This window comes from Anopheles coluzzii, chromosome X, assembly GCF_943734685.1.
Source record: "Anopheles coluzzii chromosome X, AcolN3, whole genome shotgun sequence".
NCBI lineage: Eukaryota > Metazoa > Arthropoda > Insecta > Diptera > Culicidae > Anopheles > Anopheles coluzzii.
The window spans coordinates 26,682,001-26,699,142 of NC_064669.1; the positions used below are offsets into that span (position 1 = coordinate 26,682,001).

General features: G+C 52.4%; 2 protein-coding genes across 2 annotated transcripts; one reads left to right on the forward strand and one right to left on the reverse strand.

Moving 5' to 3' along the window:
• Positions 1-903: 903 nt before the first annotated feature.
• On the reverse strand, positions 904-5,349 carry LOC125906722 (uncharacterized). The gene has a single exon (XM_049606945.1). It carries the CDS (start codon positions 5,111-5,113, stop codon positions 3,980-3,982), a length of 1,134 nt encoding a protein of 377 aa, XP_049462902.1. The 5' UTR covers positions 5,114-5,349; the 3' UTR covers positions 904-3,979.
• Positions 5,350-9,424: 4,075 nt separating this feature from the next.
• On the forward strand, positions 9,425-11,343 carry LOC125906726 (putative uncharacterized protein DDB_G0294196). The gene has a single exon (XM_049606961.1). It carries the CDS (start codon positions 10,217-10,219, stop codon positions 11,318-11,320), a length of 1,104 nt encoding a protein of 367 aa, XP_049462918.1. The 5' UTR covers positions 9,425-10,216; the 3' UTR covers positions 11,321-11,343.
• Positions 11,344-17,142: the final 5,799 nt, after the last annotated feature.

A 17,142-nucleotide genomic window follows, 5' to 3' on the forward strand; every position in this document is an offset into this window, starting at 1 on the left:
CAGCAGCAGCAACATGAGCGGCAATCGTCGTCGCAGCAGGGTGCTTCCTCAAGCCAGAGGCGTGTGCGTCACGCTGGCCGTAGATGGAAGACCTCGCAGTTTTCTGCTACCTCATTCCTCGAGGCGCTGTTCGCTGCGGAATTTGCTCAATGTGCAACGAGCCAGGAGGGTATGATCGCAACCATGTTAAAGGCTTGCGATGAGACAATGCAGCGGGTTACCCGACTGCACCAAGACCCGCATCGGAACACATTCTGGTGGTCTCCCCTCCTGGCTCGCCTGAGGAACAACTGCGAGGTTGCCCGTGACCGGATGCTGCAGACGGCTGATTTGGAGGAACGCAGCATAGCAGCAGCTGAGCACAGGACAGCAAGGGCGGAGCTCAGTCGAGCAATTCGAGCTAGCAAGCGGAACTTGTTCCAGGAGCTAATCGAAATTGCAAAAAAGAATGCGTTCGGGGCAGGATACCGTGTCGTCATGTCTCAGCTCTGGGGCAGTCGGATGCCGTCGGAAGCGGACCGGGACATCCTCGAACGCATTGTGTCCGACCTCTTTCCTGAGCATCCGCCTTGTGACTGGTCGCAGCTGAGCAACGCTGGAAACGACGAGGAAGCAACAACTACGGCGGGCATAGCACCTGTAACTGACGACGAGCTGTTACTTATCGCGAGTTAGATGGCGAACCGCGAAGCACCAGGGCTCGATGGCATCCCGAATGCAGCGGTGAATACGGCAATCACCATGTTCCCTTAGGTCTTCCGGGTCCTGTACCAGGACTGCCTCAACCGCGCTACGTTCCCGGCGCAGTGGAAGAGGCAAAGACTGGTGTTATATTATTATTATTATTATTATTTATTAATCTTCAACGGGCCGTATGGCCTAATTAAGATGTAACAGTTCAAAAAAAAAAAAACATAGCAAAAACAAGATTTGCATCGCAATTCACTGCGGCCACGGCAAAAGCCGGAGACGTTCCTTGAAGCACTGAGTTGAGATGTCGAAGTCGAAGCAATCCGAGACAGTGTTGAAGACAGCCGACATGCGGAACATAGGGTCAGACCGACCAGCACTGGAACGGGGTTGAGCGAGCCGTAGAGTTTCTCTAGACCTAAGTGTTCGGGATGGTGCATAGATATCGACTCGATGCAACAAAGGCGATGAGTCGATAGAGCCATTTAGCAATCCAGCGATGAAAGAGCACTGTGCATTGCGTCTTCTAACCGAAAGAGGTTCAAGGCCTAGAAGACGGCACCGCGCAGCATACGGAGGAAGATTATTGCGATCCTGCCAGGGAAGTAGGCGTAGGGCATATCTCGTGAGCTTACGTTGAATCGCCTCAAGTCGAGCAATTGAAGAAGCGGTAGTTGGGCTCCAGACTACGCACGAATATTCCAGAACCGAACGAACGATACAGTTGTACACAGCTTTGATGCACATGGGGTTACGGAATTCATTAGTTGTCCGGATAACCACGCCAAGTAATTGATTTCCTCTGGCTACAACGTCATCGATATGCTGTTTAAAGTTCAAACTAGAGTCAAGCAGAACGCCCAGGTCTTTGGCATGATTCTGTCGATTAAGTGCAGTGCCGTCCATGAAGTAGGTCCCAGTCACTGGGCTCCTGCATCGACTAAAAGACACACAGTAGCATTTCTCGATGCAGATAGTCAGTCCATTACGCTTGCACCACGAACAGAAAATTTCGATGCAGTCTTGCAGGAATGTACAATCACCTGTGTTGTGAATAGGCGCAAAAATTTTTGCGTCGTCGGCAAACAGACTTATACTGTCGGGAGGTAAAGCGAGGGTAACATCGTTGATAAACAATATGAAGAGAAGCGGGCCAATATTGCTTCCTTGTGGCACACCCGAGCTGCTGACTATTTCTTTGGACATGTGCTTTTCAATTTTCACGATGTATGTGCGATTAATTAGGTACGACTTAAGCCACTGTGCGAGCGGGCTGGGAACTCCTAGCTTATCGAGTTTAGCGAGAATAATTGCGTGCGGAAGAGAGTCGAATGCTGCTTTTAGGTCTGTGTAAATTGCATCGACTTGAGCTCCGGCATCAATTTGACTAGTGCAATAGGTTACAAATTCAACCAGGTTCGTGGTAGTCGACTTTTTTGGCACGAATCCATGTTGATACGGACTTAGGTAGCTGCGGCATGCATGTAGCAGATTTTTGTATATCACTAGTTCGAACACCTTGGCAATGGCACACAAAGATGTAATACCCCGGTAGTTGATGGCATCTGTCCTGTCGCCCTTTTTGTAAATAGGAACCATTCAAGATTTCCTCCATGCTTTGGGAAAGTAGCCATTGGCTAGCGATGCATTGAACAATTTTGCAAGGATAGGTGCTACTGTCGTTTGACAGCGTTTCAGCACGGTAGAAGGAATTCCGTCGGGTCCAGGAGCGAAGGAAGGCTTTAGTTGCGCTAGGGCAGATAAAACGATCTCACTGTCGATGAAAGGAGTGCTCATGTTAATTGCTCCAGCCGGAGTGTTGACGAGAGCAGCATCAATGGTATCGGTATCATTCATGGCCGGTGAAAAGCAATCTGCGAAGCGATCCGCGAAGAGATTGCACATTTCATTAGTGTTGGCACTTGTTGCTCCTTTGTACGTAATGGATTTCGGTGTATGCGTGGATTTTGTTTTGCTGTTGTAGAAGCGCCAAAACGAGTCAGGCCACCTGCAGAGGTTACGTTGAATTTTACTCAAATATCTGCGATATCGAAACCTGTTATAGCTGCAGTATAAAGAGTGCGTGTCAAAGTAGATCGAGCGAGATCTTTGGCAGGGGCGCGTTTGGTAGTGACGATAAGCAGCTCTTTTTACACGTTTGAGTCGTTTGAGTGTGCGGTCCGCCCAGGGGGGGGTTAGGTTTAGGACGCTGAACTGGGACGCATACAACAAAGGCTTGCAGCATGAAGGACGAGAATGAACATACTGCCTCGTCAAGTGAAATAAAATTGGAACAATGAAAGCTATTGTTAAACATTGATATCATGTCGTTCAGTTTCACATAGTCAGCTTTAGCAAAGTTATAACGATAAAATGCGGTTGTCGTCGAGTTTTGTCGAGTCGTCGAATTGCGTCGGGTCGACGAGTTAATACGTATATTGAAGTCTAACGCCGGATGGTAGGAGTCAAGAGGTACAAGCGGAACAACACTTGGAAAGACAGGCGAACACAATTTAGCTGCAGCATTGTTAGCGTAGAGCAGGTCAAGCATGCGTCCGTGCGAATTATTGATGTGATTAAGTTGCACTAATCCGTTAAATTTAAATCCACCCACAAAGGTGTTGTTGGCCAGTGAGCGCGTAGTTGGTTCATTGTGCGTGATTGATGAGTATGCTGGCGAGGACGAAGGATCAGCTGTGGACCAGCTTATGCTAGGCTGATTGAAATCGCCAATACAAACAGCAGATCCGAAGGTTTCAGTGTGAGAGTGAAGCCGCTGATACAATCATGTAGAGAGCGAAGAGTCGATATCTCGGAGCTAAGCTACGGTGGAATGTATACTACCATGACGTACAGATGTGCGTTATTGCAGGTGACGCGCACACAAATATACTCGAGAGAACGATCACGGGAAGGTAATTCTATCGACTCGTATGCTTTAGAAACGGCTAGCAAAACACCACCACCGCGAGAGCTAGAGCCGCTGAGAGAGCGATCACATCGGTAAACAGAGAAGTTGTTGTTGAAGAGAAGAGCAGATGGAATGTTGTCAACAAGCCAAGTTTCCGTGAGGGCGATGAGATCGAAGTCAGCCTCCGATACAGCTAAGTGAAATTCTTTTGTTTTAGTACGCAAACCTCTAACGTTTTGATAATAGCAGCTTAAATACTCAGCGGTAGTGTTGTCATTGTGGCGGTTGGATAAAGCGGGTATACGGTAGGTCAATTGAGCTGCGTTGTCAGAGCATGAGGCTTGGCGTGTTTGTTGCGTGCAATGAGCGGAATTTCGTCTAGTTGAGAAAAAAGCGATCGATTGTAGACTGGTGTAGGTGCGGAGATGAAGCACGGTGGTTTTGGGACGGTCCAGAAACAAGTGTTGAGTTGGGTGCTTCCAAGGTATCATTCACCGGGGGGTGACACTGTTGTGATGATGTTGTTTCAGGACCAGGTGGAGTAGACGTGCGTGCGGCTAATCGGTGAGTCGTTGTTGGTGTGCGTGTAGTGTAGCGGTGTTCAGTACTAGTAGCTGGTGTGCGTGTTGTAAAGCGGTTTCGGGTGGCTATAGGAGATGAGGTTTGGTGGTCGTGTTGACGGGATTGAAAAAACTCACGTACACCGATACCGACGGGCCAGGTGGATGGTGTGAGTGCTGTGTCTCGAAGGATGGCCGGGACTATCACTTTGAACGAAAGCCAATTCATGCTGTCCACAATAACCTCTCTTCTTAGCAGGCAATATGCTGTAACGTCATCGGTGGCTAAGCGACGCTTTACAGAAGCGACCACTTGTTCCACAGTGACGGCCGTTGATAAGCGGGATAGGCGGATCCAGATCCTATCTGTGAATGGCTCACGAGGTGCAGCTTGAAGCGGTGATGATAACGGATCGGTTCCCACCAGTTCATGCGGTTGTGTAGGTGCCGGCTGGACGGCAATCGTGGTGTTGGTGTATGCGTTTGGCGATGACGTGGCACAAAGGATGTTGCCGCGACTGTTTACAATTTTGTTTACACCAGGAGATGCCGAATCCTCGATTATACGCCTCCACTTTCTACCAGTAGCTGGTCGAGGATCAGAGTTCCGATTGTGAGGCGTGGATGCAGTTTGAAGGAGGGTAAAACCACTGCGAACTTCGGCGACAATAGGCTCAACGAGCTTGCCAATAGCTGCTACAGCTGAGTTGAGGGCGGCTTGGAAACCGACCTGGGCGCCTATTTCTTTTACCGAACGGCAGCGCGGATTTTTAAGCATGTTAGTGCAGCCAATGCAGCTCCAGTGCAGGTCGACATTGGACAATACTGCGTCAATCAGCTCGGGGGGCAATTTGCAACAGCCGCGGTGGAACGTAGCGTCACAATATGCACAACTGATGATGCAGCCGGTGGCCTCTAGCGGTTCAGCACACGAGAAGCAAATAGCCGCCATCGCGAAATCACGCGTAATCACAGCACAACACTGCTAAGCCGAGCAGGAAAAAACAGCAGGAAACCACAGTTGTGATGCAACTAAACAATTCGCCAAGACGAAGCGATGATGTTAAACAGTTTAATAGTCCGTAGAAAAGGCAACAATGCGATGCGACGCAGAAAACACAAGAGAATTATTGAAAAATCACGGAGCGCGACGGAAATGCGGCCGAACAATTAAACGTCAAACGTCAATGTCAAACGTCGGTGTTGCTGCCGAAGCAGGGGAAGCTTCCGGGAGAGAGCAGCTCGTACGGACCCCTTTGCATGCTCGACGCACTGGGGAAGGTACTGGAGCGCCTCATTTTGAACCGCCTCAACGACCATCTCGAGGAGCCGTCTTCACCCCAACTGTCGGACCGGCAGTTCGGATTTCGTCGAGGACGATCGACGGTGAGCGCCATTCAGCGCGTTGTTGAGGCCGGCCGCACCGCCATGTCGTTTGGGCGAACGAACGGCCGGGATAACCGTTTTCTGCTTGTTGTGGCGTTGGACGTGAAGAACGCTTTCAACACGGCCAGCTGGCAATCCATTGCCAGCGCCCTTCAGGCAAAAGGTGTCTCAATCGGCCTCCAACGAATGCTACGAAGCTACTTCGAAGATCGTATGCTGTACTTCGACACGAGCGAAGGCCCCGTCGTACGGCATGTTACCGCCGGTGTTCCACAGGGGTCCATTCTGGGCCCCACTTTGTGGAACATAATGTATGACGGTGTGCCGCTACCTCCCGGCGTCGAAATAATTGGCTACGCGGATGATCTTGCGCTGCTGGTTCCTGCTACCACCACGGACGAGGTACGCGCAAGAGCAGAGGAGGCCGTTGACCAGGTCCAACGTTGGATGTAACAGCACGTTCTGGAGTTTGACCCAGCTAAGACTGAAGCCGTCCTGATCTCGAGCAAGAAGACTCCACCGCAGGTGACATTTCGCGTCGGTGACGTGGAAGTCCAGTCTTCTAGGAGCATCAGGTACTTGGGCGTGTAGCTCCAAGATCACCTGAAATGGCGAGACCATGTCACCAAGGTCACGGAAAAGGCGTCACGTGTGGTGGCAGCTGTAACGCGCCTCATGCAGAATCACAGCGGCCCCAGGACGGCCAAGTCAAGGCTGCTGGCGTATGTGGCAGAATCGGTGTTGCGGTATGCTGCTCCCGTCTGGGCTGAGGCAACTCAGGTGCGAGAGTGCCGACGGATGCTGCAACGAGTACAGCGAAAAGCCGCCATCAGGGTGGCTCGGGCATTCCGTACCGTCAGGTATGAGAAGGCCACCCTGCTCGCTGGGCTCGTACCGATATGCCACCTCATCAACGAGGATGCTCGGGTCCATCAACAACTCCTTGTTCTAGACCGTGCTGCAACGAGGGAGGACATCCGGGCAACGGAGCGGCAGCACACCATCGACTGCTGGCAGGGGAATGGGATGCCGACGCACTGCAACAGGATGCTAGCCGGCACACGCGGTGGACGCACCTTGTCATCCCATCGGTCGGTGACTGGCAGTCTAGGAAACATGGAGACATGACTTTCCGTTTGGCGCAGGTTTTGTCCGGACACGGATTTTTCCGTGACTACCTGTGCCATAACGGATTCACGTCGTCCCCAGACTGCCAGTTGTGCGTCAGCGTCCCAGAGACGACGGAGCACGCCTTCTTCGAGTGTCCACGATTTGCTGCAGTACGTCAGGAGCTACTCGGCGAGGGGGGTCCAGACCCTGTCTGTCCTGACACCCTCCAGCGGCACTTGCTACGCGATGCCGAGAGCTGGAGCCGTATTTGCGAAGCTGCTAAGCGGATAACGGCCCAACTGCAGCAAGCGTGGGACGAGGAGCGGGCAGCATTGGCGGCCAACGTCATCGAGCACCAAAATGATGACGTAATACAGTTAGAGGCGCCGAAGTGCGACGGGCCCGAAACGAGCGACGCAACGCCAACCGGCGAGCAGCAACAGCACGTCGGCGGGAAGAACGTCGAGCTGGACTTCCCCCAACCCCACCAGCTTCACCACGGACCGCTCAGCGACGCGCAGCGCTTCGTGAACGTCAAGCGCGGTTCAGGGAGAGGAGGCGAAACCGTCATCTTCCCGGGGTGTCCAGCCGGGTAAGAAGCGATGACGATGACGGCCGAGCAATCGCGGATCACGCTGACAGACCGTCTCGTGGGGCATCGCAACAGGTGGAGGAGGCTGCAGCAGTAGCCACAGACGGTGGCCTTAGCGCTGCTGAACAAGCGGTGGCGGTAGAGGCGGAAGTTGCCTCCCGCTAGACTCGCAGCGCTATAATAGAAGCAGCGAAGGCTGATACGGCAGACTCCAATTGGAGTAGGATAAGAGTTAAAGAATTTCAATCTGAATTTGAATTGAATTTAAATAAAATTGGAAGGTGCACAAGCACGGATGTAGACTGCCCGAACATGGCTAAGAACCCCCTTCAGGGAAAACCCTCGCGGGTATGCATTGTAGGGGCGGGTGAGGGATTCTGAAAAATAAAGAATTCCATTTTTATAAAAAAAAGCCGGTTATCCCTGTGTGTAACGCTCGAGCTGTCGTCGTGAGCGGACGTGTTTCCGTCGAGCTCCGTACTCAAGTGTGATCGATATGTATGCAGTGTGCATAATCGACCGTATATGTGAAATTCGAATCTGGTGAAAAACGAAAATGTCGAATAATTCGAAAAGATATCGAACTTTATGAAAAAAATTTATTGATAAGTCGCGGAGCCGCCGTCCCCTGGCCGTGTGCAAAAATTTTTTCAAAAAAGTTGATAAATAAAAAAGTGACTGTGCACGTGGTTTTTCCGCAATAACTTGGTGAAAAATTGTCGGATTCGCCCCATCAAAGTTTTAAATGGTGCGGGACGATAAAACCTTTTGATCGATACCCATATCGGTTTAGTGAAAAAGTGGAAAATATATTAAGAGTTTTACAACTTTTTTAAGTGTTTTCTCAAAATATTTCGAAAAGTGTTGAGGTGAGCGTTACACAAACAACACCATCGTGTGCGTGGCGAAAATACCTTTCTGGCGAGTGGTCGGATTCCCAGATTAGTTGAAAAACATAAAAAGTTTTGGAGGATTGAAGTTTTGACTTAGTTAAGTAAAGTGCAAAACTTCCATAACTTTGGGAAATCGAGTTCTAGGCGCCAGATCGCCTTCATTTCCCACGAATAGTGTAGAAACTTGCACGCTCTTTCAAACTAAGTGTCGATTGGCCCGATCGGGGCAAAATCCACCGAGTTGTGCAACTCTAAAAATTCGTGAATTGTTTAAAAAGTGCTAAAGTTTTGGCGGAAACTTTGTAGTTGCACCACGCAAAACTACTTGACCGATTTCAATAAAAATTGATATCTGAGTCGGGGCCAAGGAGTTGAACAAAGTGGCGTACCCAGTTTTTTGGAAAAGTGTATAAAAAAGTTAGTGAACTTCTTGAGTGGCAATTTTGCTAACTTTGCGAAAAGTGAACGGATTTTCGCAAACGAAGTTTTGTTAGAAGCGTCTTGGCGAGACAAACTCAACGACGCATCGAGTGTCCGCGCGAAACGAAACCCGTCGATGTTATCGTAAGTGCAAAAAGTGTTTATATAAAATACTTAAGTGCTTTAAAAAGTTGTGAAAAGTGATCGGATCTTCATGAAAAATACGTCAAAAGACGGGCGCTGACGAGCTCCGTCCAACAGTGAAAGTTTTATGAAAATCCGTGAAAAACTACGACCAGGATCGCGGGTGGTAGTTTTTCGTATAGGAAAGTGTACATAACATACGGTTGGCACAGACGTGTTTGTTCAAAAGTTTGTCCTTGTTCGACCTTGGCACGTGCCGGCCGGGCTTGGTCGAGAAATCTTGCCCCCCCCCCTGGACCAACGGTCAACGGCTGTGACGTCAGCGACTGCCCCCCCTCGACCAACCAAAGTGGGTATAGGGACTAGGTGGGCTTATAGGTTTGGCGGGAAGGCCATATTGGACGAACGAATGACAGGAGGGGATTCGATTGTGATACGTAGTTTTTCACCTACACTACGACACATCAACCAAAACAGCCATTGGAATTCACACGCATACATCAACAAATGATCGAATCCCCTCCTGTCATTTCGTTTTCATTTTTCTACAGCACGGCTGTCAAATTGTTCGGGATAAGCCCACCTGTATAATGAACCCACTTTGCGACCAACGGTCATCTACTGTGACGTCAGCAACGGTCGTACGGGGCGTGACGTCACAAGCATACAGAACAAACACAAAAAGTGCAAAAAGTCGGGAAATTGTTGACCGATCTGGAAAATTTTTGTGGCAAAATCGCGGAGCCGCCGTCCTCTGGCCGCATGCCAAAAATTTTCCGGAAAATCGGGAAAACAAAAAAGTGAGTGTGCACGCGCTTCAACGTCAAACGGCGGGGCCGTGAAAGACCATTCCGCCGGTGTGTGAAAATCGTGGATCGGAAAAGCGTGTGAGAAGTTACAAGCGATATTCCACCAAAAATTGTGTTTTTCCGGAATAACTTTTCCGGGAAAATCAGGAAAATTCAGTGGACATGTGATACAGGTGCGCGGGGAAATTCGGCTTGTCTGGACTACCCGGACGTCCAAATCAGTGCAACAGCGAACAGTGCACTTTTCAAATTTTGGGACGTTTAACTGCACCACCAATGTACTAGAGGGCGCCACCTGTCAAAATTAAAACTGGTCTATCTCCGGAACCACTTGTCGGATCCGGACGAGCAAGTGCTCGCTGGAATCAGCATCGCCCCGGCTATCTGCCTGTGTTGCCATCGTGGCCATTTTTGGCCTTTCCAGGGCGGCCAGTTTTGACAGGTGGCCAAAATCTCAACCGTGCACCACTCCGGAACGGGTAGCCCGAGCCAATCGGGCAAGTGTTTGCTGACATTGGCTTTGGCCCGGCTACCCAGCAGTGTGGCCAGCATGGTCAAAAACGCTTGCGGCAGTGTTGCCAGTTTTGAGTGTAGTGCATCGCTTCGTATCGCGCGTTCAACGCAGAGTGCGACGGGCTGCGTTCATACCCTCGTATTAAGAGGTGCGCGTACGAACGGGAAAGTGAAACAAAACGCAGGGGATGGGTGACGAGGCCCAACCCTTGCAAGTGAGTGCGCCGTACCAGCTGCGGTCCAGAAAAAGGTCGGTAGTGGCGACGCAGCCATTGGCGATTGAGCGCCCGGCAACGCCGATGATGGAGTTGTGCTACTCCAGCGATGACGACGAGCTGAATAGCACCATCATCGCGATGCCGGAGCCCACGTTGGAGTGTGAGGCAGCGGAGGCGGCCATGGACTTGGAGCCACCAGCAGCAGCACAGCCAACACCAACGGCATCTCCTGTCCCGGGCAACGTGGTTGTTGCTGGGCCCATCGACGCGGGAAGTTGTGCCTTGCTGATGGCACAGCTCCAAAGCATCGGCGCCCAGCTAACGGCGACGCTGGAGGAGCTGCGACTTTGCCGCGAGGAAAACCCGGCACTTCGTCGCGAGAACGAGTTGCTGCTCACGGGCACTCGTTCGGTGCTTGAGCTGCAGACTGCAGCGAACGCAACCCTGCAGCAGTCGTCGGGACAAGGTGGAAACCGGGAGACGGCCCGGAAGCGCCAGCAACGGCTGAGGCGGCGAGAGCGGGAACGACAGCAGCAACAGCAGCAGCAGCAGCAGCAGCAGCAGCAGCAGCAGCAGCAGCAGCAACGCCAGCAGCAGCAGCATTGTCAGCAGCAGCGTCAGCAGCAGCCGCAGCAACAACAGCAGCAGCAGCCGCAGCAGCAGCTTTGGACAACGGTGGTAAGAGGCCGCCCGTCCCAGCGGCATCGTCAACCGCAGCAGCAGCAGCAGCAGCAACAGCAGCAAGGTGAACGCTTTGTTCCACCACAGCTCCGGCAGCAGCGACAGCAGCAGCAGCGCCCGCAGCAGCAGCAGCAGCAGCAGCCGCACCAGCAACAGCAACAGCGTCCGCAGCAACAGCGTCAACAGCAGCAGCGACCTCAGCAGCAGCGATCACAGCAGGGAAGCCGGCCAAGCCCGAGCTCATTGAGGTTTCGCCCAACGAAGACCAAGACTGGGAGAGCCTTCTGCTGCTTGTGCAAACGGCAGTCAGGACTGACGAGCGGTACAAGCCGCTCAAGGACCACGTCGTCCTGGGTCGCCTTACCAGCAAGGCGTTGTTGCGTCTTACACTGAGTCGCAAGGCGAACGCACAGTATATGCTGCAGCAGGTTCGTGCCATCGTGGGCAGTGCTGGAGTGTGCCGGCACGTCACGGAAATGGCGTCAGTCATCGTGCATGACGTTGACCCGGTAGCGCGAGAAGAGGACCTAACTTCGCTGCTTGACAGCAAGTTCGAGTCGGGAGCGGGCATCGTCTCAATCACTTTGACCAAGATGACCGACGGCACCCAACGTGCGTATGTGCGACTGCCCGCGAAGTTCGCGAAGGAGCTGGAGGGCACCAAAATCAAGCTGGGCTTTTGCGTAAGCAAAGTCAGAGCCGCGCCACCGACTCCTCGAGAGCGTGTGCGCTCCTATCGCTGTCTCGAGCTGGGTCATTGGGCCCATGACTGCCGTTCACCCGACGACCGGCAGAACATGTGCATACGCTGCGGCGTTGTGGGGCACATGGCAAAGGACTGCACTTCTTCGACGAAGTGCCTCAAGTGCGGTGGTCCACACACAATTGGACACCCCGACTGCGCCCGGTCGGCCTTGCAATGACCCCACAACTGCGAGTAATGCAGGTGAACTTGGGCAGAGGAGAGAGGGCCCAGGACATTGCCCTCCAAACTGCCCGAGAAAAGAAAGTGGACGTGCTGCTGCTGTTGGAGCTGTATCGACCGCCTGCCAACAACGGTAGATGGGCCTTCGACTGTTCGAAGAAGGTTGCCATCGTCGCAACTGGGTCTCTTCCTCTCCAGAGGATTTGGTGCAGCAACACACCGGGACTCGTCGCTGCCGAGATAGGCGGCACCACTTTCCTCAGCTGTTACGCTCCACCTCGTCAGCCCACCGACGAGTTCGAGCGCTTCATTGAAGCAGTACAGCTCGAAACGCTTACCCATTCACAAGTCGTCATTGCCGGCGACTTCAACGCCTGGCATGTGGAATGGGGAAGCGAGCGTAACAGCGAGAAGGGAGAAGAGCTGCTCAGTGCCATCCAGCAGCTAGACCTGGTTGTGCTAAATCAGGGCACGACGAGCACCTTCGACGGCAACGGAGCGGCAACAGCGAGTATCGTTGACGTGGCGTTTGCGACACCAACCATCGCGCAGCCGGGAACGGGGAACGTGTGCGGTGATTACTCGTACTCCGACCACCGGTACATCACGTACACTGTTGGCACCACAGTTCCTGTCGTAAACGAGCCCTCATCACCACGGATGAGACATCAGGGGCGCATTCGACACGCGGATCGGCGGTATAAGGCGACGCAGTTCTCGCAGCGAGCCTTCCGAGCGCGGTTCTCAGATCGGGCGGTCAGTCTCGAACGCATGGTTGAGATCATGCTCGCCGCGTGTGACAAAACGATGCAGCGGGTTACAACGTCGCATAGTGACCCCCATCGTGACCTGTTCTGGTGGACGCCGCTGCTCAGGCTGCTGCGAGAGAACTGCGATCGCGCCCGCGATCGGATGCTTCATACCAGTGATCTTCAAGAGCGGAGCATTGCCGCAGCGGAACATCGCACAGCGAGGGCGGAGCTGGGGAAGGCGATAAAGGCCAGCAAGAGGAACTCGTTCCAGGAGCTGATCGATATCGCCGAGGAGAATGTGTTTGGAGCCGGATATCTCGTCGTTCTGTCCCACCTCCGTGGTGGACGGACGCCACCCGAGACGGAGCGGGACAGGCTCGAACACATCGTGTCCGATCTCTTCCCCCAGTACCCGCCCCTCGTCTGGCCAGAAGCGGCTACCATCGAGGGAGAGGAGCAGTCAGGAGCGGTTACAGCAGTGACGGACCAGGAACTCCAGTTCATCGCGCGCCGCATGGCCAACAAAAAGGCCCCGGGACTCGACGGTATCCCGAACGCGGTGGTGAAAGCAGCCATCTTGCAGCACACGGGGGTTTTCACAGCGCTGTACCAGGACTGCCTCGTTAACGGCACGTTTCCTGCAGCGTGGAAGAGGCAGCGCCTTGTACTCATCCCGAAGCCAGGAAAACCCCCCGGAGAGAGCAGCTCGTACCGGCCCCTGTGCATGTTGGATGCACTGGGCAAGGTGCTTGAGCGCTTGATCCTGAACAGGCTGCACGAGTTCCTGGAAGATCCAGATTCACCGCGACTGTCGGACCGGCAGTATGTTTTCCGCAGAGGGCGCTCGACCATCGGTGCTATTCAGAGGGTTGTTGAGGCCGGCCAGCGTGCGATGTCGTTCGGTCGCACGAACCGACGTGACAATCGGTTCCTCCTAGTTGCTGCGCTAGACGTAAGGAACAGGCACAACCAGGTGAAAGCTGCTGCGAAACAGGCGATATCAACAGTGATGGAATGGATGGCTCGACACCATCTCGAGTTTGCGCCGGCGAAAACGGAAATGGTGGTCATTTCCAGCACCAAAGCCCCGACGCGGATCACCGTCCGAGTAGGCGACGTGGACGTCACCTCGTCCCGCTCGATCCGCTATCTCGGCGTGACCCTCCAGGACAAGTTGTCGCGGCTGCCGCACGTCAAGAAGGTCACCGAGAGGGCTGGGAAGATCGCCGACGCCACATCCAGACTGCTGCGAAACCATAGCGGACCAAGGGCATCGAAAGCGAAGCTGCTAGCTTCGGTGTCCGAGTCCGTTATGCGTTATGCAGCACCGGTATGGAGTAAAGAGCTGCAGAAACGAGAGCCTGGTCGCCTGCTGGAGCGTGTCCAGCGAAAGATGGCACTGAGGGTGGCACGAGCATTCCGTACCGTGAGGTACGAGACTGCCACCCTCCTGGCTGGTCTGACCCCCATCTGCCTGCTGGTGGATGAGGACGCCCGGGTCTACCAGCGACTAAGTGCCGTCAACCGCACCGACACGAGGGCGAACATCCGGAAGCAGGAGCGACAGGCCACGATCGAGCAATGGCAGCAACAGTGGGATGCGGAAGCCGACACCAGCCGGTACACGCGTTGGGCGCACCGTGTATTACCCAACATAGGCAGCTGGCAGTCCAGGAAACATGGAGATGTGTCGTTCCGTTTGTGCCAGATACTCTCAGAACATGGCTTCTTCCGGGACTACCTGTGTCGCAATGGCTTCACATCGTCCCCTGACTGTCAGCGGTGCAGCGGCGTCCCTGATACCGCGGAGCACGCGGTGTTCGAGTGCTCGAGGTTTGCTGAAGTCCGTCAGCAGCTACTCGGCGCGTGAAGTACGGACCCGGTCCGTCCGGAAAACCTCCAGCAGCACTTGTTGCGCAATGCCGAGAGCTGGAGCCGTACCTGCGAAGCTGCTAAGCGGATTACGGCTCAACTTCAGCAAACCTTGGACGACGAGCAGCACGTCAAAGATGTTACCGATCTGGAGGAACGGCGTGCGGAGATCCGTCGAGCACGCGAGCCGCCGAGCAGCCAGGGCACGGCAACGAGAGTTGCAGCGAGCAGGACGTCTTCCATCTCCACCACCATCGCCCAGAACTGCGGCACGCCGTACAGATCTTCGGTTGCGGCAGGCGCGGTTCAGAGCGAGAAGGCGTCAAGCGATACAGGACGCGAGACGCCTGTACGGGTAGAGCAGTTCAGCATCCTCCAGCAGCAGCAGCAGCAGCGACGACGACTCAGACGGCCGAGGAAGAGCGGATATCGCAGCTGGACCGTCTAGAAGGCGCAGCCGCGCTTATTAACGAGATAACGAAGCCACGGACGGTGGCCTGAGTGCTGCGGAAGAAGCCGCAGCGGTCGAGGCGGAAGTTGCCTCCCGCTAGGCGTTTTACGCACACGTCAATACAGCTACGCTAAAAGCGTGAATAAGTGCCCTTTTCGAGGGAAATTAGTGGTTTAGTTTTTCTTCTGCACTCAAAATAAAAAATAAAACAAGACCAGGCAATGAAACCTTGACACCCCCTTCAGGGTACGCCCTCGCGGGCATAAATGTAGGGGTGAGGGAGGGTTCTAAAACTTACACAAATAAAGAAACCCGTTTTGAAAAAAAAAAACAAAAACCAGTTATCCCTGTGTAGTAACGCTCGAGCCGTCGTCGTGAGCGGACGTGTTTCCGTCGAGCTCCGTACTCAAGTGTGATCGATATATATGCAGTGTGCATAATCGACCGTATATGTGAAATTCGAATCTGGTGAAAAACGAAAAAGTCGAATAATTCGAAAAGTTATCAAACTTTATGAAAAAATTTTATTGATAAGTCGCGGAGCCGCCGTCCCCTGGCCGTGTGCAAAAAATTTTTCAAAAAAGTTGATAAATAAAAAAGTGACTGTGCACGCGGTTTTTCCGCAATAACTTGGTGAAAAATTGTCGGATTCGCCCGATCAAAGTTTTAAATGGTGCGGAACGATAAAACCTATTGATCGATACCCATATCGGTTTAGTGAAAAAGTGGAAAATATATTAAGAGTTATACAACTTTTTTAAGTGTTTTCTCAAAATATTTCAAAAAGTGTTGTAGTGAGCGTTACACAAACAACACCATCGTGTGCGTGGCGAGAATACCTTTCTGGTGAGTGGTCGGACTTCCAGATCGGTTGGAAAACAAAAAAGTTATAGAGGATTGAAGTTATGACTTAGTTAAGTAAAGTGCAAAACTTCCATAACTTTGGGAAATCGAGTTCTAGGCGCCAGATTGCCCTCATTTTCCACGAATAGTGTAGAAACTTGCACGCTCTTTCAAACTAAGTGTCGATTGGCCCGATCGGGGCAAAATCCACCGAGTTGTGCAACTCTAAAAATTCGTGAATTGTTTAAAAAATGCTAAAGTTTTGGCGGAAACTTTGAAGTTGCACCACGCAAAACTACTTGGCCGTTTTCAATAAAAATTGATATCTGAGTCGGGGCCAAGGAGTTGAACAAAGTGGCGTACCCAGTTTTTTGGAAAAGTGTATAAAAAAGTTAGTGAACTTCTTGAGTGGCAATTTTGCTAACTTTGCGAAAAGTGAACGGATTTTCGCAAAGGAAGTTTTGTTAGAAGCGTCTTGGCGAGACGAACTCAACGACGCATCGAGTGTCCGCGCGAAACGAAACCCGTCGATGTTATCGTAAGTGCAAAAAGAGTTTATATAAAATACTTAAGTGCTTTAAAAAGTTGTGAAATAAGATCGGATCTTCATGAAAAATACGTTAAAAGACGGGCGCTGACGAGCTCCGTCCAACAGTGAAAGTTTTATGAAAATCCGTGAAAAACTACGACCAGGATCGCGGGTGGTAGTTTTTCTTATAGGAAAGTGTACATAACATACGGCTGGCACAGACGTGTTTGTGCAAAAGTTTGTCCTTGTTCGACCTTGGCACGTGCCGGCCGGGCTTGGACGAGAAATCTTGCCCCCCCTGGACCAATGGTCAACGGCTGTGACGTCAGCGGCTGCCCCCCCTCGACCAACGATCATCTGCTGTGACGTCAGCAACGGTTGTACGGGGCGTGACGTCACAGGCATTCAGTACAAACACAAAAAGTGCAAAAAGTCGGGAAATTGTCGATCGATCTGGAAAATTTTTGTGAAAAATCGCGGAGCCGCCGTCTTCTGGCCGCATGCCAAAAATATTCCGGAAAATCGGGAAAACAAAAAAGTGAGTGTGCACGCGCTTCAACGTCAAACGGCGGGGCCGTGAAAGACCATTCCGCCGGTGTGTGAAAATCGTGGATCGGAAAAGCGTGTGAAAAGTTACAAGCGATTTTCCACCAAAAATTGTGTTTTTCCGGAATAACTTTTCCGGGAAAATCAGGAAAATTCAGTGGACATGTGATACGGGTGCGCGGGGAAATTCGGCTTGTCTGGACTACCCGGACGTCCAAATCGGACGGTAAACAAGCGAACAGTGCACTTTTCAATTTTGTGACGTTTAACTGCACCAACAATGCACTAGAGGGCGCC